Here is a 26383-nt window from a genome sequence, read left to right on the forward strand (position 1 = left end):
TTTTTGTTTATAAAGACATGGGGAAATGTTTTATTGTAAACTCTCAAGTCTTATTCTCTCTTCTCGCCTCTTGCTCAAAACCCATTGGAGAAGATGGTCAGAGCGGCGGGACATTTACATTTTCACATTTTAGTCATTCAGAAGATGCCCACAACCCTGGCGTTGCAAACACCATGCTCTGCCAACTGAGCCATAGGGAGGCCTCTGGCTTTATCATCCAATGGATTTAATGAAGGAGGCGATGAGAGGACACGAGGAGGATGCAATTTAGATTCATCCATGAACTTACGAAATCAACAGGTAACGTGCATTCATTTCCATTCCAGCCCGCTAGGGGGCAGTAAAGATATCTTTCTGTGTTAAGGGCTTCCGGTTTCCTGTCTTTTTCATCTGCGGAGAGAACAGCAATGAGTTACTGAAATCAAACGGCAGAAATCTGTTAAATTGTCGACGTTTTCACTTTGCTTATTGTTTGAAGAACTTAATAAGTACCTAAAAATGGGCAGAAGTAGAAGCCGATCCCCACCAAAACGAGGTTTGTATTAGCAATGAATAACCAACGATGATGATAATAATAGCAATTCGCTAAAGTTAGCTACAGTAGCGTCCTACGTTATTTACAAACAGGTCCATATGTGTTCTAGCTAGCAAGTTGACGATAACAATAACCACTCTATTTCGGTCTCGCAACTAACATTTATGTGTAGCCCTAAACATTGTAGTTCAATTATAGTAATCTGGTTAACCTTTAATCGTGTACACGCTAGCCCATAATGGAGTAAAGGAGCCAAACAGCGTTACTCCGGACTATAGTCAAAGGACCTTTACGTTACATGTTCTGTTTAGAGACTGATTGGCTTTGGCAGCCTAATACGGCAACTAAACGTGAATCGATTCTCAATTGCTATACGTTTCTAGAAACATAAAGTCATCTACTTTCATGTCACATAAAAATAACGTTAATTTAACAAATGCTATAATATACACTTAGTGAACACTGTTTTAATCGGTTTTGACCCAGTTGTAGCCCGTAGGCTTTTGTTCAGTGACAACACGTTTGTGGACTCAGTCTTGCGTTTACACAGAGGTGTTCGATAACGCAGGTAGTCCTCTGTCTGCAGTCTGTTTTCATAAACAAGGCTGTAAAGCCGTCCACATAATTCCCATCGTAAAGAGTTAATGCATATATTATAATTTGTGACGTTTTGGTCTTTGCAGTCTTTTCAGCTATTTTTATTTTGCCGAAGTCTACGCACCTTCATCTGTGATTGGTCAACTGTAGGGGTGCAGTCGACACATGGCAGTGAGTAAACCCTAAAGCCCTTTAAAGCTGCACTATGGAACTTTTTGGGCAACACGACCAAATTATAGATCTGTCATTCTCATTGAAAACAAGTCTAAGAAGCGGTAGATCTATTTTATGTGCTCTTTCTATGCTTCCCGTGCCCAAGTTTTGTTTTTGTGTGTTTTACTTTCGGTTTCGTAAACCAGATGAAAGTACACTATTTTTGGTTATGGAAAATGTTTATCACAGTGGTTTAGATTGTACAATGATTCTCTACGCTATACTTGCTTGTTTTGTCACAGAAACACATTTTAGCTACCAGGAAATGGAGGAGGATAGCTCATCTTTAAATGTGTATAGTAATTGAAACTTTTTTTGTTTTGAGAAAATGATTTATAACTGATTTGTTCCTTATGTTTCCAAAACTGTACCGCAAACAATGCATGTTAATGTTAGAGCAAGCGTCTGGGTTCTTAACAAAACTCCCCTGGCAAGAAGATACTGTTGTCAAAGATCTAACTAACCCAATATAGTTAAGCGGTGTCATTTCTAGTGGGAGAAAATTAAGCATAGTGGGCAGAACAAGCAAGGAGGTGGGCAAAGCCAAACAGTAGCTAGGGAGATCCTATTGTAGCATATATTTCCTTTAGGGAATGCCTCCTCTGAGAAGTGTGTGCGCACAACCTCAATTTGACCTCAACCTCACTCTTTCAAACACTAAGTCTAAAACTTAGTGCACTGTGTTTGTAACAGATTGTAGTTTTGGGAACATAATGTATTGAGATCAGATGTTTCATCTATGAGAAAATTAGCAGAATGTTGGCCCAGTTTCACCTAGTAAATCTTCTCCCACTACCCGTGACTGGACTTCAACTCCCTATCTTTTGGTGGTGAGAACGTTCTAAATGAATGCTTCATCTTTATAGCCCCTGTGATGTCTGGGTAACCCCTTCTGTTGACTACCACAACTGAAAAACCTATTGGAAACTGGAGATATTTTTACATCACTGGTTAGAGGACAACCTGCTATTGACTACCACTACTACAGCTACATTTTGGAATGTTGTGTTTTGATACAGGGGTCACCAAAACAGAAAGAAACGCAACACTATTTTGTCGTCACTCATCGGTTATCACGTTGAAATCAATTGGTGTGCGTATCAGTGCCATTTCAAAACAATTTAAATTAAAAAACGAAATCCTGCAAACCCCAGTGCATATGACAAAATAAACATTACAAAACCAAATATGTTGATCTGTTTTAAGCACTTTATCTAGTCAACAATCTGAGGTAAAAATGTGATGACCCCGATGCTATCAAAACGTCAGCTTGTGTAATGTATTTACAAATACTGTCCACATCATGGAAAGTAACATATTACATTTTTTCACTATCTTATTAATGTATAGCTTAATTTATCGTGATAGTAAGTTACACACAGATTTGTTTCAATAATCCCATACTTTATATTTCTCAGTAGTTTAACCATTTAGAGATAAAAAAAAAAAATGCTCATCACCATTAGAATAGAGCGTCCAAAGGGTCTGTGCAGCAGGCTGAACGTTTGACGTCCCTATAGTTAGCGTCTATGACAGTGGAGATTGCTGAGGGGAAGACAGCTCATCATAATGGTTGGAATGGTATCAAACATATTAGATGTGGTTGATACCACTCCATTCCAGCCATTATTATAAGCTGTCCTCCCCTCAGCAGCCTCTACTGGTCCACACGGCTATGAACATGCTATGCTATGGATATAGCTAGCGCGTCTTTCTCTGGTCCATCACGCGACAACTACGAGTTGCCTCTACTCTGTGGAACATTCCTTTGACTCTTTCAGTTTTCCCCAAATATATATTTAGAGTAATTTTAATATACTTTTGTAACTCACCAAAGTGTAAATGTTGCTAGAGTGTTAGATACTTTCTCTGTATGCACAGGGTGTCATAAAACAAACAAAAAGAATACAAAAACGATCAGACTAGCTCTGGTCCATGTGCATGCGTTGGATCTGCACCACAACCTGCGTGCACCTCTGTATGCACGTGGACCAGAGCTAGTCTGTCAGTATATAACGTTTGTATTTTTGGAGAAATGACACCCTGCATATACAGAAATTATTCAACACTTCAGCAACATCTTTACTTCGAGGTAGTACGAAAGTTTATTGAACCCATTCACTAAACAAAATTATATTCATGTAAGGATTCATAACATGGATGCTGTCCTTGGTCCTCCGCCATACTAAGTAATGTCTTGGTCTGTTTGTTCCTCGTCTGCAGAGAGACGACGCTCTCGCTCGGGTTCAAGGGACCGTGAACGAAAGCGCAGGGAGAGGGAACGCTCCCGTTCTCGGGACAGGGAAAGGCGAAGGAGCCGCTCACGTTCTCCAGCCCGCAGGCGACGCTCAAGGTGAGAGAAAAGACCCCCAGTGAGTCATCTCAACTAAAAGGGGGTTGACAGTGGACTCATACAGGGTCATTAGTTACTTCTCTAGGCCTATGGTGTAACCTCAGTCTACACACCCATTGACATAAATATATCTGGCTAAAGAGCCTGTAATACCTTGTGCTCTTAGGGGGAAGTTTGACTATTTCTGTACTGCAGAAGTATTACTAGCGCTGTATTCTTATTCCACACCCTTCTCCCCAAATGTGCACTTCCTCATCCTCAAGAATTTACAAGCATTGGATTGGGGAGTGTTTCCAGTTTCCACCATATTTGTTAAACCAATCCATAAGGGAAAATGATTTGTGCGCACTTCAAGAAGGATATTGAATGGGACCTCTTCCTAGATAACCCGTCCACCAGCCATCTCTGTCTCTTGTCTTTAGGTCTCCTCGTCGGCTGCGCTCTTCTTCCGGCTCCCCCTCCAGGCAGAAGGACAGGCGTGATGATGAAGATAAAAAGGATTCCAAGGATAAGCCAGTGAAGGAGCATCAGATCTCAGGTGGTTTATCTGCTATGAACTTGTATGTGTCTCAAATGACACTTGATTCCCTATATGGTGCAGTACTTTTGACCAGAGCCCTGTGTGTATATATACAGTACCAGTCAAAGTTTTGGACACCTATTCATTCAAGGTGTTTCTTTATTTTGACTATTTTCTACATTGTAGAATAGTAGTGAAGACATCAAAACTATGAAATAACACACATGGAATAATGTAGTAACCAAAAAAGTGTCAAACAAATAAAAATATATTTCAGATTCTAAGTAGCCACCCTTTGCCTTGATGACAGCTTTGCACACTCTTCTCATTCTCTCAACCAGCTTAACCTGGAGTGCTTTTCCAAGTCTTGAAGGAGTTCCCACATATGCTGAGCACTTGTTGGTTGTTTTTGTTTTGGGTCATTATCCTGTTGAAAAACAATTGATAGTCACACTAAGCCCAAACCAGATGGGATGGCGTATCGCTGCAGAATGCTGTGGTAGCCATGCTGGTTAAGTGTGCCTTGCATTCTAAATAAAATCAGTGTCACCAGCAAAGCACCATCACACTACCTCCTTCATGGTGGGAACCACACATGCAGAGATCATTCGTTTATCTACTGAAAATTGGACTCATCAGACCAAAGGACAGATTTCCACCGATCTAATGTCCATTGCTCAATGTTTCTTGGCCCAAGCAAGTGTCTTCTTATTAGTCACCTTTAGCAGTGGTTTCTTTGCAGCAATTCGACCATGAAGGTCTGATTCAAGCAGTCTCTTCTGAACAGTTGAGTTTGTCTGTTACTTAAACTCTGAAGCATTTATTTGGGCTGCAATTTCTGAGGCTGGTAACTAATGAACTTATCCTCTGCAGCAGAGGTAACTCTGGGTCTTCCTTTCCTGTGGCCGTCCTCATGAGAGCGTGTTTCATAGCGCTTGATGGTTTTTGCGACTGCACTTGAAGAATAGTTCTTGACATTTTCTGACTTGACTGACCTTCATGTCTTAAAGTAATGATGGACTGTCATTTCTTTGCTTATTTGAGCTGTTCTTGCCATAATATGAACTTGGTCTTTTACCAAATAGGGCTATATTCTGTATACCACTCATGCCTTGTCACAATACAACTGATTGGCTCAAATGCATTAAGAAGGAAAGAAATTCCACAAATTAACTTTTAACAAGGCACACCTGTTAATTGAAATGCATTCCAGGTGACTACCTCATGAAGCTGGTTGAGATAATGAGTGTGCAAAGCTTGGCTGCTTTGAATGATCTCAAATATACAATATATTTTGATTTAACACTTTTGGTAGGTACATGGTTCCATATGTGTTATTTCATAGTTTTGATGTCTTCACTGTTCTACAATGTAGAAAATAGTCAAAATAAAGGAACCTTTGAAGGAGTGTGTCAACTTTTGACTGGTACTGTGTGTGTGTGTGTGCTAATTGGGATGCACCCCTTCTGTGAGAATATGGAGAAATACTACTGTTGCATGTCAGTGTCTAAAAGTGTGTATTGTTTATAGAGGAAGACATGCAGGGCAAGACAGAAGAGGAGATTGAGATGATGAAGATTATGGGATTTGGCAACTTTGACACCACAAAGGTAAGGATTCTGTCAACTTGTCTCAAATCTAGAGGTTCCTGGTTAGGCTTGCCAAAGATATCTGTAGATATTAGATGCTTTTATTTAGTCTGCAAAATAATTATCCTGTAGGCAGGTAATTGCTGAAATTGTCCAACTCACCACAAGGGGGCACAGTTTTCTAAACCTAACTGATTGTACGGTGCACTTCACCAACAAGAATTAAAGATCAAACAATCATTATAATAGTGATTTCTAAGAACTTGACATACTCCGCTTTTGGTAAACAGTTTGTTGTAAGACTAAGATCATCTGAGATGGGTGTGATTATTTTCAAAGGAGTTCAAGTAGGTCTCTCCATTTGTCTGGCAGTTGTTTTTATGGCAGGAAGATGTTTTGATTTGATACAACTTAATTGTTTATTGCCACAGGTGAACGAATGGAGAACAACCTCATGTTTTTGGATGTGTGATGTATTAATGTGGTTGTCATTGCCAACAGGGGAAGAAGACCAATGGAGCAGTCAATGCGCATGCTATCAATGTGTCTCAGAAGAGGAAATACAGGTCTGTTGATTCATTGTCATTAACCCCAAGAGTTGGCTTATGTGGTTTTATTTCACAAATAACATTTTAAATTACAAAATTAGGTAGAGCTGCTCACATGTAGTTGTGAAAAAGCTGTAATATAGACTGCATTTAGTATACAATCTCAATGTGTGGGACTACCAATATCTAGTCCTTCTTGTTAGGATATTATTTATTTTCCATCACATTCAGGTCACCTGTTATTAAGTAGCGTATCTTGTTGATTTATGCACCAACTAGCTTCATTTGTTTAAATCAACAATTCCAACTGTAAGGCACAAGGTCCTGGCTGATATTAAGCAGTCTGAACCGTGACCATGCTCATTGCAGCCAATCACCTCTGCTGGTGTTTCTATGCAGACATATCGGCTCTCCTATTGGTGGACGATGATGTAATGGTAACAGTTTTGTGCTGCAATGGTAACAGTTTTGTATTGTTTATTTTTTTCTTTTCAGGCAATACATGAACAGAAAAGGTGGATTCAACAGACCTCTGGACTTCATTGCTTGAAGTAGGATAAACAGAACATACTCATTGATGTTCCCTAAAATATACTATTTTAGCCTTGTCTCTAGACTGTTTTGGTGATAGTTTATTTTTTTGTATTATGTATTTGTTTTCATTTTGACTCCCTGTTCTGCATATAAGTTATGCAAAGACCCATGCAACTGAATATAATAATGTTTCTGTAATATGTTTAGCTTATTTTAAGAATGAGTCTTGTTGACAACATGCCTGGGTCGATATGCTTTTCAGGGTGCATTTTAATTAAGGTGTTTTTGAGTCCGATTAAAAACGTTAATTCAGATCATGACCCCTTCTCATTTTTACGATTTATGTAAATTGCGAAATTATTGAAATGTAAAGCTCTAAGTGGGATAGTTAATTGATTGCTGAAAGGTCTGAGAATATTTTTGAAGGCAAGTATTGTAATGGGTGGGATTTGAGCACAAACCCCTCTTCAGTTGTGTTCAAATTCCCTCTCTAGGCTCATTTCTCATGTCATCTTCTGTATATGGTTTTAAGGACAAACGGTTGAAAGCAGCGGTTAGCCTTCCTATCGCCTTTGACCACAGAATGTCGGCTGTCATTTATTAGTTTTCCAACAATTCTACTTGTTGAATCTCCACCATTTGTCGTCAACAAACGGATGTGTTCATTAGTCGCACACTGTTCCCCTTTCATTCAGTGAGCTATATATTCTGTTTGGTTCCCTATGTGATGTACTGCTCACGGCCGATGTTCGTGTTCTGTCTTGTCTCCCCCTTGATCACACCTACAGCGTCATTGTGTTTTGCTACACCAGAAGTACATTCATTTCCAATGGAACGCTGTGTTTGCCTTGCAGCATTGTTCTGTGTGGTGCATAGGTTGGATTTATTGAACGTATGCATCAAATTGTATGCGTAGCCGGCTTGACAGAAATGGTAGAAGGTGAATGTTAAACTTTTCTTCGACACATCCAGATGATGCTTCATACCATTTTGCGCAATGATGGTTTAGGTGTGCTCAAGCCGTAGTCTTTTTTGCATACTACACTGAACAAAAATGAAAAAGCAACATGTAAAGTGCTGGTCCCATGTTTCATGAGGTGAAATGAAAGATCCCATAAATGTTCCATAGGCACACAAAGCTTATTCTGGTGACAATAAAATGCCACTCTAAAATGTTCAGTTTTGAGGGATTGTGCAATTGGCATGCTAACTGCAGGAATGTCCACCAGAGCTGTTGCCAGAGCGTTGAATGTTAATTTCTCTACCATAAGCCCCCTCCGTGTAACCACACAAGCCCAGGACCACCTCCAGGCTTTTTCACCTGTGGGATCGTCAAGAGGTGCGGAGGAGTATTATTTTTTTCATTTTACCCCCTTTTTCTCCCAATTACAATCTTTTCTGATCGCTGCAACTCCCCAACGGGCTCGGGAGAGGCGAAGGTTGAGTTATGCGTCCTCCAAAACATGACCCGCCAAACCGCGTATCTTAACACCCGCCTGCACCAATGTGTTGGAGAAACACAGTTTAACTGACAACCGAAGTCAGCCTGCAGACGCCCGGCCAAGTAAAGCCCTCCCCTATCCCGGATGGCGCTGGACCAATTGTGCGCCGCTCTATGGGACTCCTGGTCACAGTCGGTTGTCACACAGTCCGGGATCGAACGCGGTTATGTAGTGATGCCTCAAGCATTGCCTTAGACCACAGCGACATTCAGGAGGACCTCTGAGTATTTCTGTCTGTAATAAAGCCCTTTTGTGGGGAAAAACTAATTCTGATTGGCTGGGCCTGGCTCCCCAATGGGTTAGCCTGGCTCCCAAGTGGGTGGGCCTCTTGCCCACCTATGGCTGCGCCCCTGCCCAGTCGTGAAATCCATAGACTAGGGCCTAATGAATTCATTTAAATTGACTGATATCCTTATGAACTGTAACTCAGCAAAATCTTAAATTGTTGCGTTTATATTTTTTGTTCAGTATAGTACAGTCGCACTTAATTGCATTCCAATTAAATGGATGCAATTCTGGGCATTTTGGTCCAATTCTAACTGAACATCACAACTGAATCTTCCCAGAGTATAATCGAACTATGGCGCAGTCAAGCACACAAAATATATTTTGTGTAGTCTTGCCGCCACATACAATTCAACGCTGGCTCTTGCCCTCATAGTATGTCAATTTCATAACCTGCTTTCAATCAACAACCTATGTGGTTTTCAAGCATATTTGGAGATTACAAGTGGTTATGGGTCTTCTGAAGTAAATTCATCAATGGGAATTTGAAGACTGTTCTCTCTTGTCATGGTTTCTAGAATTCACATTTTTTAATAGTTATGGTTTAAAAAATGCTTAATGACTTCTGCAGCAAAACTTGCTTCCGCATTACCTTGTAAGAAAAACAGTTCCTTGTCACTATACAGGTAATGGTGCGACAGGTAGCCTAGTGGTTAGAGCCAGTAACTGGAAGGTTGCAAGATTGAATCCCTGAGCTGACAAGGTAAAAATGTGTCGTTCTTCCCCTGAACAAGGCAGTGTTCCTAGGCCATCATTGAAAATAAGAATTTGTTCTTAACTGACTTGCACTTTTAAATAAAGGTAAAAAATGAAATACCAATGGAAAGTTAATTTGCATGAACCGGTGACCCTGTCAGGCGGAGTGTATAGAATTTAGACCACTCCATTGGTCCTTAATAAAAATCTCCACTCACCCGGGGCACCTGGCAATGCAAAACGAAGTGCCCCAATAGTGTCGCAGCATGTGAATTCCGCCAACCACTGGACTCGAAATAAAGCAAACAACACTGAAAAGCCAATCACCGATGTACACAGTGAAAGCGGCATGTCCACGGGGCGTGGTCTTTCATGCGCTGCTCGTGCGAGTTGTTGACGAATCGCGATTTGACTCGGTGAGAACAATCAATGGCACGCCAAAACACTTACTTGGTGCCAACAACAGTAGAGAAACACGACTCCATTGTGGCTCTTTTCCTGTAACAACAGACTAATGTGATATGATGGCGCGAAAATGTTAACCAGTTTCACATGACAGCCTTGTTGGTGTTACTATTTAGGGTACCCAATCGCATCACAGCTCACATAGGGCGCGTTCGTAAACTCACTCTGGCTATCTACTCCGATTTCAGAGAACTCTCGTCTGAGTGCGTAGAATAACGGATGGATTAACGAATGGCCAGTGCCAGTAAACGTCGGGGGAAAAAGCGTCATTAAATTGTTGCCCGCATCACAGTTAGTCACCAACAGTCTGGATAACATGAAAAAAGCCTAACCAGCTTTGCTAGGCCGAGTAAAATGGTCAGAGATGTTCTCTCAATTTTTGTCTGGAAGAAGCTAGCCAACGTTACCTTGGGTGCCGTTGAGGTCAGAATGCTTGGAACAATCCTACTCCTCGGCCAGAGCGTCCAGTGTGCGCTCCGAGAAGGTAACGCTCTGAATTTACGAACGCCCAGAGCGCACTCTGGCACTCCAGAGTGAATTTACGAACGCACCCATAAGCTCTCTGGCAAACACAGTTTACCAGCAAAACTCCTGTCGTTCATATAAACACTGTTGCAAGGTAGCAGTTTATCTAGCTTCTCTTTTGACCTAGTATTTATTTTTTTATAACCATTTTCGTGTCAGCCTTTGCAGCTCGAGACGACCCACACGTGATCGGCCAGCATAACTAGGCAGCTTGTTAGTTACAGTATTTGAATTTGACGAGGCTGTTTTCACGTTGGATAGCTAACTATATTCGCTGGTTCGAAATTTCGAATAGATCTCACATTATTTTTATTTTTTTTTATATATGGTTATATCACAAGCGTACCTAATTTTGATAGGTAAGGCAGACTGTATGAAGTTAATTTGTTAACCGGGTAGACGTTAGTTTTTCTTGCCAGCTTGAGCTGCTGTACATTTTCTGTCCGGCTAATAAATTATAACGTAATTTGTTTTTGAGAGCCATCTGCGGATTGTCATTTTTACTTTTAAGAACAAGGCTTTCTGCCTGAAATATTTGTGTTAGTGATTCCACAAACATTGTAGCTAGTTAGCATTTAGCTTACTTGTACCCGTAACAGTGATTGTAACCGCGAGCTAGCATCAGCCAAGCGAATTTGACAAAGTATTTAGTCAAGTAAGTTATCAAGAGCAGTATCACACACACCGATAACTGACTTCTGTTGTCTTTCATTTGCATCCATCTCTTGCTTATTTTCATTACCGAAAGTGAAGTACCCTGGCTAGCCACAGTCAGAAGCAGTTGAGTAGCTAGCTATCCAAATTCTGAATCTGACTCTGATTGTCATTTTATCAGTGTTATTGTTGAAAATGGCGGCGATCGAAATGGTGCAGATGTTGATCGAAGCAGCAGAATACCTTGATCGCAGAGAAAGAGGTACAGTGTTAACATTTTGTGTATCATATTGTTTTTATATAATTAGTGAGCTACCCTGCCTCATTTGAATTGCTGGGGAGTGCACCTGTCATAATCCATTTATCAGGTTCATTATAAATGATTGATTATTGATGTAGACCAGATATTAAAAACATTAAAATTGCATTGTACATCGAATAAGGGGGCCAGCTGGCAGCAATATACTCACAGCAACAAATGCACAGCAGCAAAAACAGTCGACCATGCAGGGGATATTTTCTATTACAAACACTTTGAAGTATAGTGTTGCGATCTTACTGACATGCAGAAATGACCATGTTTGATCGAAAAATACATTGTCACATTCACACGGGAAGGGTTCATGCTTGCGCCAATGGATTTGATCTTGATGTTCTGTCCAAACGATTTCCCACCTCTCCCTTCTCTCTTTTGTGGTTAGGCTGAGGAGCCAGCAGGGTTTACACCAGTTCAGATGACATCATTGGCTGAAAAGTGGGGAAATTATCATAAATCGAGATTTTATGTTTATACTCAAGCTATATAACTACAAACGTGATACAAATAATAGGTCACTTCTTACCTAGCCAAAAAAATACAGTATTCCCTCATCTCACGTTTATGGCTCATCAGTTTATTGGAATGTCTATGGTTGCATTGAATGCATTCATTGCACTGTGTTGTGAATTACAGTGATGGATTGATTTATATCCTGCTAATTTATTTCCAGAAGCTGAACATGGCTATGCCTCCATGTTACCTTTCACCAGCAGCAAAGAGAAGGACAGCTTGAAACGGAAAAATAAAAGCAAGAAGAACTCCAGTAGCAGGTATAGTCATTTGAGCTAGTTCTGTCTATACTTCCTTGTGTAGAGTAAACCCCCTCAAGGGAATACCCTACAACTGCAAGATCAGTTTTTCAGAGAACAAGACCTTTGTGTTGTCCAGTTTTAGCCCCAACAGTGATCCAGATGGGGAAAGTATTAATCCGATTGACAGAGTTTAGCAAGTAGCTACATACAATAGTGGGGAATCCGAGCTTTTTGAGGTCGATCAAGGTGTCCAAGGATAAACTGCAGCAGTCAGGCAGTTCACCCTGACGGGCGTCCCTTCTGGAAGGACAGGACATCCTCACCCTGCCTGGCCAATTGTCTGTCTTTCTGATGTTATCCAGCTTACCTACAGTGCCTTGCAAAAGTCTTCACCCCCTTTGGCATTTTTCCTATTTTGTTCCATTACAACCTGTAATTTAAATGGATTTGGATTTCATGTAATGGACATACACAAAATAGTCCAAATTGGTGAAGTGAAATGAAAAAAAATTACTTGTTTAAAAAAATGTAAAATAGAAAAATGGTGCGTGCATATGTATTCACCCCCTTTGCTATGAAGCCCCTAAATAAAATCTGGTGCAAACAATTACCTTCAGAAGTCACATAATTAATTAAATAAAGTCCACCTGTGTGCAATCTAAGTGTCACATGATCTCAGTATAAATACACCTGTTCTGAAAGGCCCCAGAGACTGCAACACCACCAAGCAATGAAGTGGTGAAGACAAAGGAGCTTGAAGACCAAGTAGCTCTCCAAACAGGTCAGATACAAAGTTATGGAGAAGTACAGATCAGGGTTGGGTTATAGAAAAATATCCAAAACTTAGAACATCCCACGGAGCACCATTAAATCCATTATTAAAAAATGGAAAGAATATGACACCACAACAAACCTGCCAAAAGAGGGCCGTCCACCAAAACTCACAGACCAGGCAAGGAGGGCATTAATCAGAGCGGCAACAAAGAGACCAAAGATAACCCTGAAGGAGCTGCAAAGCTCCACAGCTGAGATTCGAGTATGTGTCCATAGGACCACTTTAAGCCGTACACTCCACAGAGCTGGGCTTTACGGAAGAGTGGCCAGAAAAAAGCCATTGCTTAAAGAAAAAAATAAGCAAACACGTTTGGTGTTCACCAAAACGCATGTGGGAGACTCCCCAAACATATGGAGGAAGGAATTCTGGTCAGATGAGACTAAAATATAGCTTTTTAGCCATCAAGGAAAACGCTATGTCTGGCGCAAACCCAACACCTCTCATCACCCCGAGACACCATCCCCACAGTGAAGCATGGTGGTGGCACCATCATGCTGTGGGGATGTTTTTCATCGGCAGGGACTGGGAAACTGGTCAGAATTGAAGGAATGGTGGATGGCGCTAAATACAGGGAAATTCTTGAGGAAAACCTGTTTCAGTCTTCCAGAGATTTGAGACGAGGACAGAGGTTCACCTTCCAGCAGGACAATGACCCTAAGCATACTGCTAAAGCAACACTCGAGTGGTTTAAGGGGAAACGTTTAAATGTCTTGTAATGGCCTAGTCAAAGCCCAGACCTAAATCCAATTGAGAATCTGTGGTATGACTTAAAGATTGCTGTATACCAGCAGGAACCCATCCAACTTGAAGGAGCTGGAGCAGTTTTGCACACTCAAGTTTTTTTTGTTGTTGTAATATTTCTTGTTTGCTTCACAATAAAAAAAAAATATTTTGCATCTTCAAAATGTTGGGCATGTTGTGTAAATGAAATGATACAAACCCAGAAAAATATATATTTTAATTCCAGGTTGTAAGGCAACAAAATAGGAAAAATGCCAAGGGGGTGAATACTTTCGCAAGGCACTGTAGACAGCCTCCTACAGTGGTCTTACCTAGGCCTATATGTGTCACGGTGTCTGTCTGCCTGTGTGGTCGAACGAGGCAGTAACTGTAGATAACGACGTTAAATCTAAACAGGGATAAAGGAGGGGTTGTACTGGTCTATTTATACCTAAGCCTCAGTCTGTTGTAATAGGAACCTGCTGTTATTACAATATTTGGTTTGGACTGATGGGTCGCTTAGTTCTCCAACTTGGGCTAACAGAGCCACCAGTACATACATGTACAGTAAAGCATTCACATACATACAGGACAGCTAAGGTCTAGTTTACAGTAAACTACACAGTATAGTATACTACTAAAAATAGCATAGACATGGTAGGTTCTGTTTACCAGTACAGGGTTTTTTCTGGATTAAAAAGTGGCTTAGGTGGTGGGCATGGCAGCGCTGTCGGCGCTGCTAAATTTGAGAGAATTTTTAGAGGCCCCCGTTTTGGTGCTGTGGAGAACTTTTTATAATTTTTATGCCAATATCCCACAAATTTACACATTTCTCCGTCAGCTGAAATACCATTTTGCAGTTTTGAAGCAAGTTTCTTGCAATTCTATGCATTTTGCCATGGATAATGCTGTGTTCTTTTGCTCAAACATAACAAAATGAATACTGCTAAATTCATTGTTTTTGAAATTTTAAATTCTCCGTGACTGTCTAGCATTTATTTAGGTGATTGTTAGTTCTCAAAGATAATATAATTTTTAAAAATAGACAGGTCCAATATTTTTCTACATAATTTATATCTGGTTTTGGTCATTTAAGTTTACCCTAAAAGTGTTTTTCCATCCCAAAAATGTATGTAAATAAATAATATACATTACCGTGCAAAAGTTTGGGGTCACTTAGAAATGTCCTTGTTTTCCATGAAACATACATGAAATGAGTTGCAAAATAAGTAGGAAATATAGTCAAGACATTGACAAGGTTATAATTAATGATTTTTAATTGAAATAATAATTGTGTCCTTCAAACTTTGCTTTCTTCAAAGAATCCTCCATTTGCAGCAATTACAGCCTTGCAGACCTTTGGCATTCTAGTTGTCAATTTGTTGAGGTAATCTGAAGAGATTTCACCCCATGCTTGCTGAAGTACCTCCCACAAGTTAGATTGGCTTGATGGACACTTCTTGCGTACCATACGGTCAAGCTGCTCCCACAACAGCTCAATAGGGTTGAGATCCCGTGACTGTGCTGGCCACTCCATTATAGACAGAATACCAGCTGACTGCTTCTTCCCTAAATAGTTATTGCATAGTTTGGAGCTGTGCTTTTGGTCATTGTCCTGTTGTAGGAGGAAATTGGTTCCAGTCAAGTGCTGTCCACAGGGTATGGCATGGCGTTGCAAAATGGAGTGATAGCCTTCCTTCTTCAAGATCCCTTTTACCCTGTACAAATCTCCCACTTTACCACAACCAAAGGACCCCCAGACCATCACATTGCCTCTATCATGCTTGACAGATGGCGTCAAGCACTCCTCCAGCATATTTTCATTTTTTTCTGCGCCTCACAAATGTTCTTCTTTGTGTTCCGAACGCCTCAAACTTAGATTCGTCTGTCCATTACACTTTTTTTCCAATCTTCTTCTGTCCAGTGTCTGTGTTCTTTTGCCCATCTTAATCCTTTCTTTTTTTATTGGCCAGTCTGAGATATGGCTTTTTCTTTGCAACTCTGCCTAGAAGGCCAGCATCCCGGTGTCGCTTCTTCGCTATTGACGTTGAGACTGGTGTTTTTTGCGGGTACTATTTAATGAAGCTGCCAGTTGAGGACTTGAGGCGTCTGTTTCTCAAACTAGACAATCTAATGTACTTGTCCTCTTGCTCAGTTGTGCACCAGGGCCTCCCACTCCTCTTTCTATTCTGGTTAGAGACAGTTTGCGCTGTTCTGTGAAGGGAGTAGTACACAGCGTTGTACGAGATCTTCAGTTTCTTGACAATTTATCACATGGAATAGCCTTCATTTCTCAGAACAAGAATAGACTGAGTTTCAGAAGAATGTTCTTTGTTTCTGGCACAAATGGTTATGCTCCAGATACTCAACTAGTCTAAAGAAAGCCAGTTTTATTGCTTCTTTAATTAGAACAAAAGTTTTCAGCAGTGCTAACATAATTGCGAAAGGGTTTTCTAATGATCAATTAGCCTTTTAAAATGATAAACTCGGATTAGCTAACACAACGTGCCATTGGAACACAGGAGTGATGGTTGCTGATAATGGGCCTCTGTACGCCTATATAGATAGTCCATCAAAAAATCTGCCGTTTCCAGCTACAATAGTCATTTACAACATTAACAATGTGTACCTTGTATTTCTGATCAATTTGATGTTATTTTAATTGACAAAAAGTGTGCTTTTCTTTAAAAAAAACAATGACATTTCTAAGTGACCCCAAACTTTTTAACGGTAGTGTATATCTCTCAACAACAACAAAAATCATTGTTTGAACTTAGGCACCCAAAATGTTTTTTAGGCGGCCTGCCCAAGGATTACCATGACAGAAAAATCTCTGCTAGTATACTACAGAATTGTTGTATTAATTTTATTTTTTAAGAACAAATTCTTATTTACAATGACAGCCTACCAAAAGGCAAAAGGCTTCCTGTGGGGACGGGGGCTGGGATTAAAAATATAGGACAAAACACACACACACACAGACTACATAAAGAGAGACCTAAGACAACAGCATAGCATGGTACAGTAGCAACACATGACAACATGGTAGAAACACAACATGGCAGCAGCACAACATGGTAGCAGCACAAAACGGGGTACAAACATTATTGGGCACAGACAACGGCACAAAGGGCAAGAAGGTAGAGACACCAATACATCACACAAAGCAGCCACAACTGTCAGTAAGTGTCCATGATTGAGTCTTTGAATGAAGACATTGAAATAAAACTGTCCAATTTGAGTGTTTTATTGCAGCTCGTTCCAGTTGCTAGCTGCAGCAAACTGAAAAGAGGAGCGACCCAGGGATGTGTGTGCATTGGGGACCTTTAACAGAATGTGACTGGCAGAATGGGTGTTGTATGTGGAGGCTGAGGGCTGCAGTAGATATATCAGATAGGGGGGAGTGACGCCTAAGCAGGTTTTATAAATAAGCATCAACCAGTGGGTCTTGCGATGGGTATACAGAGATGACCAGTTTACAGAAGAGTATAGAGTGAATTTCTTCCATTATCTTGGTTAAAAAATATTGTGTGCGTCCTGATGTACTAGGCTGACTGCTCCCATATGCATTATTTTGTAAATGTATTATGTTAATAGTTCACTAAAATGTATTGCTATGTACCGGCCGCCTACACCTCTTTCTTTGAATTACCTGCCATTCAGGGGTCTACCTTCTCAACTGAAGAAAAATATAGTTGCAACAATTTCAAAGATTTTACTGAGTTATAGTTCATATAAAAAAAGAGTCAATTGAAATAAATTCATTGGGCACCAATCTATGAATTTCACATGACTAGAAATACAGATATGCATCTTTTGGCCACAGATGCCAAAAAAAAGTAGGGTTGTGGATCAGAAAACCAGTCAGTATCTGGTATGACCAGCATTTGCCTCATGCAGCGCGACACATCCTTCGCATAGTTGATCAGGCTGTTGATTGTCGCCTCTTCAATGGCTGTCTCGAAGTTGCTGGATATTGGTGGGAACTGTAACACCCTGCCGTACACGTCGATCCAGAGCATCCCAAACATGCTCAATGGGTGACATGTCTGGTGAGTATGCATGCCATGGAAGAACTGGGACATTTTCAGCTCCCAGGTATTGTGTCGAGATCCTTGCGATGTGGGGCCGTGCATTATCATGCTGAAACATGAGGTGATGGCGGAAGATGAATGGCACAACAATGGGCCTTAGGATCTCGTAATGGTATCTCTGTCAATTCAAATTTCCATCGATAAAATACATTTGTGTTCGTTGTCCGTAGCTTATACCTTCCCATTCCGTAACCCCACCGCCACCATTTTATTTAAAAAATATATATTTTACCTTTATTTAACTAGGCAAGTCGGATAAGAACAAATTCTTATTTTCAATGACGTGGGTTAACTGCCTTGTTCAGGGGCAGAACGACAGATTTTTACCTCAGCTCGGGGATTTGATCTTGCAACCTTTCGGTTACTAGTCCAACGCTCTAACCACTAGGCTACCTGCCGCCCCAACCCCGCTGCCCCAACCCCTACCCTGCCGCCCCACCATGGGGCACTCTGTTCAACATGTTGACATCAGCAAACTGCTCGCCCACATAACGCAATACACTCCGTTTGCCATCTGCCCATTACAGTTGAAACCGGGGTCCGTCTGTGAAGAGCACACTCCTCTAGTGGCCATCGAAGGAGAGTATTTTTCCACTGAAGTCGGTTACAACGCCAAACTGCAGTCAGGTCAAGATCCTGGTGAGGACGACGAGCACGCAGATTAGCTTGCCTGAGACAGTTTCTGACAGTTTGTGCAGAAATTCTTTGGTTGTGCAAACCCACAGTTTCATCAGCTGTCCGGGTGGCTCGTCTCAGACCATCCTGCAGGGGTAGAAGCCGGATGTGGAGGTCCTGGGCTGGCGTGGTTACACGTGGTCTGCGATTGTGAGGCCGGTTGGACGTACTGCCAAATTCTCTAAAATGACATTGAAGGTGGCTTATGGTAGAGAAATGTACTTTAAATTCTCTGGCAACAGCTCTGGTGAACATTCCTGCTGTCAGCATGTCAGTTGCATGCTCCCTCAACTTGAGACATTGGTGGCATTGTGTTGAGTGAGACAACTGAACATTTGAGTGGCCTTTTATTGTCCCCAGCACAAGGTGCACCTGTGTAATGATCAATCATGCTGTTTAATCAGCTTCTTGATATGACCCACCTGTCGGGTCAGGTGGATGGATTATCTTGGCAAAGGGGGGAAAAAAAGCTCAGTAACAGTGATGTAAACAAATTTGTGCACAACATTTGAGAGAAAGAAGCTCTATGCGAGTGGAACATTGCTGGGACCAACACTTTACATGTTGCGTTTTATATTTTTATTCAGTATAATTTAATTGGTTGTTTATGAATGATACAATGAGAAGCAGGGGAGGGGGATGGTTAGGCGGTCAAAGCAGCTTCTGCAGCTGGGTTAGGAATTTTATTTAACCTGGACAACAGGTTAAACACCACATCTCTTGTGACAAGACCACAGGGCCTCAGTTTTTATTACATTTTTTAAATAATATTTAATTTGAATAGGTTTGGAAACAAATGTCAACAACCACACACATACAGTTGAAGTCGGAAGTTCACATACACCTTAGCCAAATACATTTAAACTCAGTTTTTCACAATTCCTGACATTTAATCCTACTAAAAATTGTCTTAGGTCAGTTAGGATCACCACTTTATTTTAAGAATGTGAAATGTCATAATAATAGTAGAGAGAATGATTTTTTTCAGCTTTTAATTCTTTCATCACATTCCCAGTGGGTCAGAAGTTTACATACTCAATTAGTATTTGGTAGCATTGCCTTTTAAATTGTTTAATTTGGGTCAAACGTTTCGGGTAGCCTTCCACAAGCTTCCCACAATAAGTTGGGTGAGTTTTGGCCCATTCCTCCTGACAGAGCTGGTGTAACTGAGTCAGGTTTGTAGGCCTCCTTGCTCCCACAAGCTCTTTCAGTTCTGTCCACAAATTTTCTATAGGGTTGAGGTCAGGGCTTTGTGATGGCCACTCCAATACCTTGACATTGTTGTCCTTAAGCTATTTTGACACAACTTTGGAAGTATGCTTGGGGTCATTGTCCATTTGGAAGACCCATTTGCGACCAAGCTTTAACTTCCTGACTGATGTCTTGAGATGTTGCTTCAATATATCCACATAGTTTTCCTCCCTCATGATGCCATCTATTTTGTGTGCACCAGTCCCTCCTGCAGCAAATCACCCCCACAACATGATGCTGCCACTCCCGTGCTTCACGGTTGGGATGGTGTTCTTCGGCTTGCAAGCCTCCCCCTTTTTCCTCCAAACATAATGATGGTCATTATGGCCACACAGTTCTATTTTTGTTTCATCAGACCAGAGGACATTTCTCCAAAAAGTACGATCTTTGTCCCCATGTGCAGTTGCAAACCGTAGTCTGGCTTTTTTATGGCGGTTTTGGAGCAGTGGCTTTTTCCTTGCTGAGCAGCCTTTCAGGTTATTTCGATATAGGACTCGTTTTACCGTGGATATAGATACTTTTGTACCTGTTTCCTCCAGCATCTTCACAAGGTCCTTTGCTGTTGTTCTGGGATTGATTTGCACTTTTCGCACCAAGGTACGTTCATCTCTAGGAGACAGAACGCGTCTCCTTCCTGAGCGGTATGAAGGCTGCGTGGTCCCATGGTGTTTGTACTTGCGTACTATTGTTTGTACAGATGAACGTGGTACCTTCAGGCGTTTGGAAATTGCTCCCAAGGATGAACCAGGCTTGTGGAGGTCTACAGTTCTTTTCTGAGATCTTGGCTGATTTCTTTTGATTTTCCCATGATGTCAAGCAAAGAAGCACTGAGTTCTAAGGTAGGCCTTGAAATACATCCACATGTACACCTCCAATTAACTCAAATGATGTCAATTAGCCTATCAGAATCTTCTAAAGCCATGACATAATTTTCTGGAATTTTCCAAGCTGTTTAAAGGCACAGTCAACTTAGTGTATGTAAACTTCTGACCCACTGGAATTGTGATACAGTGAATTATAAGGGAAATAATTTGTCTGTAAACAATTGTTGGAAAAATGACTTGTCATGCACAAAGTAGATGTCCTAACCGACTTGCCAAAACTATAGTTTGTTAACAAGACATTTGTGGAGTGATTGAAAAACAAGTTTTAATGACTCCAACCTAAGTGTATGTAAACTTCTGACTTCAACTGTATGTACATATTGCCACAGCATACTTTGGAGATTAAGTGATTCATTTACAATATTAAAATAATGATAATCAAGATTGTCAACAGCACAATCAGTAACAACAATAATAATGTGTTTAAATCACCATACAATGGACAATAACAATGGCATGGAGGACATGTGCAGGTTGTTCTGTCAGACACTGTCCCTCATTTTATGGCTGGCAGCAATGTAGTGCGCTGCCAACCCACAGCTCTCTGCGTCCTCCCCCAACAAGATGGGTAGCCTATCCTCATCAGAGAGGTCTTTGAAACCTTGAATAAGGGTTTCAAATTTCGGGAAATGACACTCATTGTTTATATTCTTGACATTTTGTCAGGAAATTCAGCTCTCTTCTCAGGCTATGCTATGGTGCAGTGGTAGCACAGCCTTCCTTCTACAGGGAGCCAGGTTATCCTGTGTCAACCCTTCTCAATGGCAAGGCTGTGCTCACTGAGCCTGTAGTTTGTCAAGGTTCTTCTGAGGTTTTGATCAATAACCATGGTCAAATAGTTTTATGGTGGACTGTCGATTTAGACCCAGATAGCACTACATTTTGCTTTGTGTATCTGTTTTCAAATAGGTAATGTAGTTTTGTTTTGACTGTTGTAATTTTGTTTATTCTGATTAACTGGATGTTCTGGTCCTGAGGCTTCAGTGTGTTAGTAGAACAGGATTGTGAACTCAGGACCAGCTGGATGAGGGGACTCTCTTCGTTGCCCAGCTCTTGGCATTGCAGGGCTTGGTAATGATATGAGAAGGGGTCATTGTGTAGTTTCCAAAAGTAATTGCTATTTTTTTTATTTTTATTATAAGTGGATATTGGCCTAATTCTGCCCTGCATGCATTATTTGTAGTTTTCATCTGGACATGTAGGATAATCTCACAGAACTCTGCATGCAGGGTTTCAATGGGGTATTTGTCCCAATGGGGGAAATCTTGTTTTGTGCAATTGGTTCAATGACACATTCAATTAGTTTTAACCAAATTTCAATTTGAATTGTTTTTTTAATTGTGTAGAATGCCCTGTGTACTTCCTCTCTCATTTCAGTCGCTGCCTCATGTAGGTGTCCAGTTGAGCTTGTTTTTAAATCTAAGTAATTGTAGTGTGTGCAGTACTCTATATATTTTGTACCAATTGAGAACTCTGGAAAATCATTATTTTTGTATTTTTGGGGTTTACTCCAAGGGCTACTGCTCTAGCAGGTCCAGGCTCTGCTGTAGGGCATGTGCTGTGGGTGACAGCAGGCACAGGCCATCTGTGAAGAGCAGGGATTTAACCTCTGAATTGTGGAAACTAACTCCCTCTCTCTCCCCCCTCTTTCTTTCGCTCTCTCTCCTCCTCTTTCTCTCTCTCCTTGTCACTCTCTCTCTCTCTCCTTTCACTCCTTAACTTCCTCTCTCTCCCCGTCTCTCTCTTCTCACTCTGCTTTTCTCTTAGTCTCAGCTTCGGCTCCTCCATTACAAACATGGAGTCTCTCTCTTTCTCCTCCTCTCCCACCTCTCTTTCTCAAAGGTATTTTATGTCTCCGTGTCCAGTATGAAGGAAGTTATAGGTAGTTTTGCAAGCCAATGCTAACTAGCGTTAGCGCAATGCCTGGAAGTCTATGGGTATCTACTAGCATGATAGCATGTGTGTAGTACTACATAGCTTCAATACGCTGTAGCCTTAATCACTGGTTATTACACTGGTCACTTGACTACTGTACAGAGAGTACTGTACATAACTATAATCACTAGAACAGTAATCCCCATTCAAGTCAATAGGTCTGTAATGATTGGTTCTATTTCTATGATAGTACAGTAATGCATGGGCTCCCCATGTACAGCGGGCCAGACAGCACGTAAAGTAGAGGGGGGAGGTGGCCCTGTCCTGTACAGTAATATGGCCTGGGAGAGGTACTATAGTAATGCCATCAGTGACTGAGAGCACCTCAGGAATGTCTTGCTGGAGATCCAATGAGTCCAAAGGACTGAGATGATCCTCTGGCAGTGGCATGCCTGCCCCCGTGCCACCCCCACCCCCCTCATATGGGAAATGGGTTACACAAGTAGCTGTATTCATATCCCAAACCTAGTCATCTCTCTACCAGTCAGCTTTACTGTACTGTGCTAATCTGTCATATGAACGGTGCTCTCTGTCTGGAGTCATCAAGCACTTGTATGTGTAGTGCAGGGGATGGAAATTTCGATCAATTTTGTTGATGACTAACCAACCCCCATTAACCGGTTAACAAACGGTTAAATTTGTTCGAAATAGTAAAATGTGACCAACAGAAAATAATATGCATGGGACACAGGAGGTTGTTGGCACCTTAATTGGGGAGGATGGGCTCGTGTCTTCCCTGTGGCTCAGTTGGTAGAGCATGGTGTTTGCAACGCCAGCATGGTGTGTGCAACGCCAGGGTTGTGGGTTCGATTCCCACGGGGGGCCAGTACAAAAAAAAATGCATGAAATGTAATGTATGAAATGTATGCATTCACTACTGTAAGTCTCTCTGGATAAGAGTGTCTGCTAAATGACTAAAATGTAAATGTAAAATGTAATGGCTGGAGTGGAATGGTATCAAACATGTTTGATACCATTACATTTGCTCCGTTCCAGCCATTATTATGAGCTGTCCTCCCCTCAGCAGCCTCCACTGGCATGGAAGAAACAAATATTTTTCATTAAGCCCTTAAAAAAATATGCAACAATAGTAAACCTATCCTCTAATATTATTGAAGATGCAACTACTGGAATGTAGCAGAGAATGTAAAACATAATTTTCAAACATTTGCCAAAATGCTATTTGCGGGAAAACACTGTTTTAAAAGACATTCTGCGAGCCGTTTCATGTGACAGAGATGAACGTCTACGTTAGAAACTTAGAGGAAAACTGTCAATAAATATCAGGAATGCAAACTAGTCACCTTTTCTGCGAAAATTCGCCGTTTTGAATGCAAAATAGGTGACGTACGTGAATCGTGTAGCTCCGATGAGAAAAGTTTGGGGGGGTGGGCTTCGGATCACTACTGGCTGTAAGCGAACGAGTGATGCGCGTTTGGAGCAATACTGGCTGTCTCCAGGGCTCAGCCAATCGTTCACATAACTACAGAATGCAGCACGCGACTGAAGAGATAAGAGACAACCAATGTGCAAGTTACAGCATCAGCGCGCGCCCTGGAAAGACGGTAGTAAGGTGCAAAGGTAGTTTGCCAGTTAATTTACAGCAGCGCGTCCCCTGAACGATAACGAAGAGGTAGGTGAGAAGCCTGACCACGGAGACGGGGGTGAGAAGGGGATGAAGCGTACTTCATGAGCTGTAACCGAAAAACAAATGGCGTTTGGAAAGTTTGAGGTGAGGGAGAAAAGTGTGGTGGAACAAGTATCGTTATCATTGTTAAGTATCTTGCTATAGTAACGTTAGCTGGATCGAATTCTCCGTTAGCTAGCCAGAGAAATGTTGAGCAACATTAGCCAACTTAGCTGATAAAATGATTGAGTTTATTGTTTGAAAATGATCTGGCTAATAAAGTCAGACAGCTAGCTAACATCAGATGAGCTAACGTTAGTAACCTAACCAATTTGATATAGTATTAACAGGTATACAACTCCTTGCCGTTGTTGTGCCAAGAAGCTCCCCCTAACAGAATTTCCCTCTTCACGTGAATGCGCACGCACTCAATTCTTCATTGCTGCGACATGCTTGCTGTTGAGATTTCTTTTCACGTTCGGCTGCGTTTCATAAATTTTATTTTTATTTTGGTTTGATAGCGTGTGTGCAACCCCACTGGCTCCAGGTCATCTATAAGTCTGCTAGGTAAAGCCCCGCCTTATCTCAGCTCACTGGTCACCATAGCAGCACCCTCCCTTAGCACGCGCTCCAGCAAGTATATTTCACTGGTCACCCTCAAAGCCAACTCCTCCTTTGGCCGCCTTTCCTTACAGTTCTCTGCTGCCAATGACTGGAACGAATTGCAAAAATCACTGAAGCTGGAGACTCATATCTCCCTCACTAACTTTAAGCATCAGCTGTCAGAGCAAGAAAATAGCCATGCCGTAATCCCCCCCCCCCCCCCTTCTAATTTCCTTAATTTTGTGGCTACAGTCAAATACTTTCTGTGGCACCCATCAGTCAAATACTTTCTATAGAACAAACTTCATGTCAGGATAGGCAACCGAAATGAATAATGAATGTATGTGTGTTATATTAAACATAGAGGAGGTAGTAAAAAGTAGGCCAGCAATAAACATTTCAGAACTACTACTAGTCTAAGACATGAGAGAGATGACGAATTTTGGAAAATACATGTATTTATTGACTAATGCACTTGAAACAAATAGCCAAACTGAAAACTGCAGACATTACTAGTGCCTCCCCCGCGATCAAAATTATATCAAAAATAAAATGAACCGCAGCCTGACGTGATCAGATATCTCAACTAGCAAGCAAGTCGCAGCAATGAAGAATTGAGTGCGTTCACGTGAAGGGGAGGGGGGATTCTATCGGGGGAGCTTTTCGGCACAACCATTCCTCAAGTTATAACGCGTTAGTTGCTTACTGGACCCTGGCAATCTGTGTGAAATGTTAGTAGTTAACAAGCTAACAAACTATATGTGAAATATTGTTTTCCCTATACAGTATGTGGTTAATTTTCAGAATGAGAGAATTAGGTGAAAATGAGGCTTTGCTTGTTAAACAAGTGGATTCAGGGATCAAGTGTAGATGGAGCTGGGCCTGGCTTATGCTGGATGCCAATATAGGTGAAAGGAACGCCACACACTTTCCCTCTTTTAATACAGTGGATAAAAGGGGTATGCCAGGTGTACTCTGCCTGAAAGAGATCAATTATGCCAACGAAGGGTATCATGCTCTCCTGGCACATTTTAGAACAGATGTCCACAGGCAGGAAGTGTACAATGTAATAACGTGCAGTGTAGCCCACAGATATTGCTTTTGTTGTGTTGAACTTGACAGTAACACTTTTTTGTGTGAGTGAGGGGGATTATTAAAAAAATTACTCAGTGATCGTTATTTTTGCACACACGTAGCCTTGTGCTCTTGATTGATGTCTACTATAGTGGCCACTATAATAGAGCAAAAATATAATGCCTGTTAGAATGAAACAATTTCTACTGTTAAGATGTTTTTTCCCCAAGTGCAATATTTGTGTGTGTGGTCACAAGCATTCTATTATAAAGGCTGTCATGGCTAACTGCAATATTAGTGTATTGTCTAGGCAACAAATAACATTGGATTGCTTTCCTTACATTTTTCAGCTGTGAGTTATGTTCACATGAACCACTTTTTATTTTACACACAGAGACTGATCATGTAGATCATATTCTTTGTTGTTTAATTAGTTAACCTGCATATAACCCTAAAAGGGATTTTTGTCACCTTTTTGGGCCCTCGCCAGTTTGCTATCCCTGAAATATGAAACAAGGATGGGTTGCTGATATTACTAGGATTGTACCTTTGGCTTCTGGATAACGAAAGAAAGTTGATATGAAAACCAATAGAACAG

The 26383-nt window shown here is 41.2% G+C and overlaps 2 protein-coding genes across 8 annotated transcripts in view; both read left to right on the top strand.

Moving 5' to 3' along the window:
* The first annotated feature begins 376 nt into the window (after window positions 1–376).
* Window positions 377–7198, top strand: snrnp27 (small nuclear ribonucleoprotein 27 (U4/U6.U5)). The gene is given in 6 exon segments (NM_001141453.1): window positions 377–535; window positions 3569–3698; window positions 4121–4236; window positions 5749–5828; window positions 6309–6373; window positions 6851–7198. Coding segments are annotated over 6 exon segments (483 nt in total). The 5' UTR covers window positions 377–498; the 3' UTR covers window positions 6906–7198.
* A 2614-nt stretch (window positions 7199–9812) lies between these two features.
* mxd1 (MAX dimerization protein 1) overlaps window positions 9813–26383 on the top strand; it is a 33439-nt gene continuing 16868 nt past the window's right edge. The window contains exons 1-3 of one of the 7 annotated variants that reach the window (XM_014161639.3): window positions 9813–10321; window positions 11198–11278; window positions 12009–12105. In XM_014161639.3, coding sequence (XP_014017114.3) covers window positions 10192–10321; window positions 11198–11278; window positions 12009–12105 — 308 coding nt within the window. In that variant the 5' untranslated portion in view covers window positions 9813–10191. The other 6 variants (XM_014161640.3, XM_014161638.3, XM_014161644.3 and 3 more) reach the window with 6 other exon arrangements.

This window comes from Salmo salar, chromosome 20 (assembly GCF_965601325.2).
Source record: "Salmo salar chromosome 20, fSalSal1, whole genome shotgun sequence".
Lineage (NCBI taxonomy): Eukaryota > Metazoa > Chordata > Actinopteri > Salmoniformes > Salmonidae > Salmo > Salmo salar.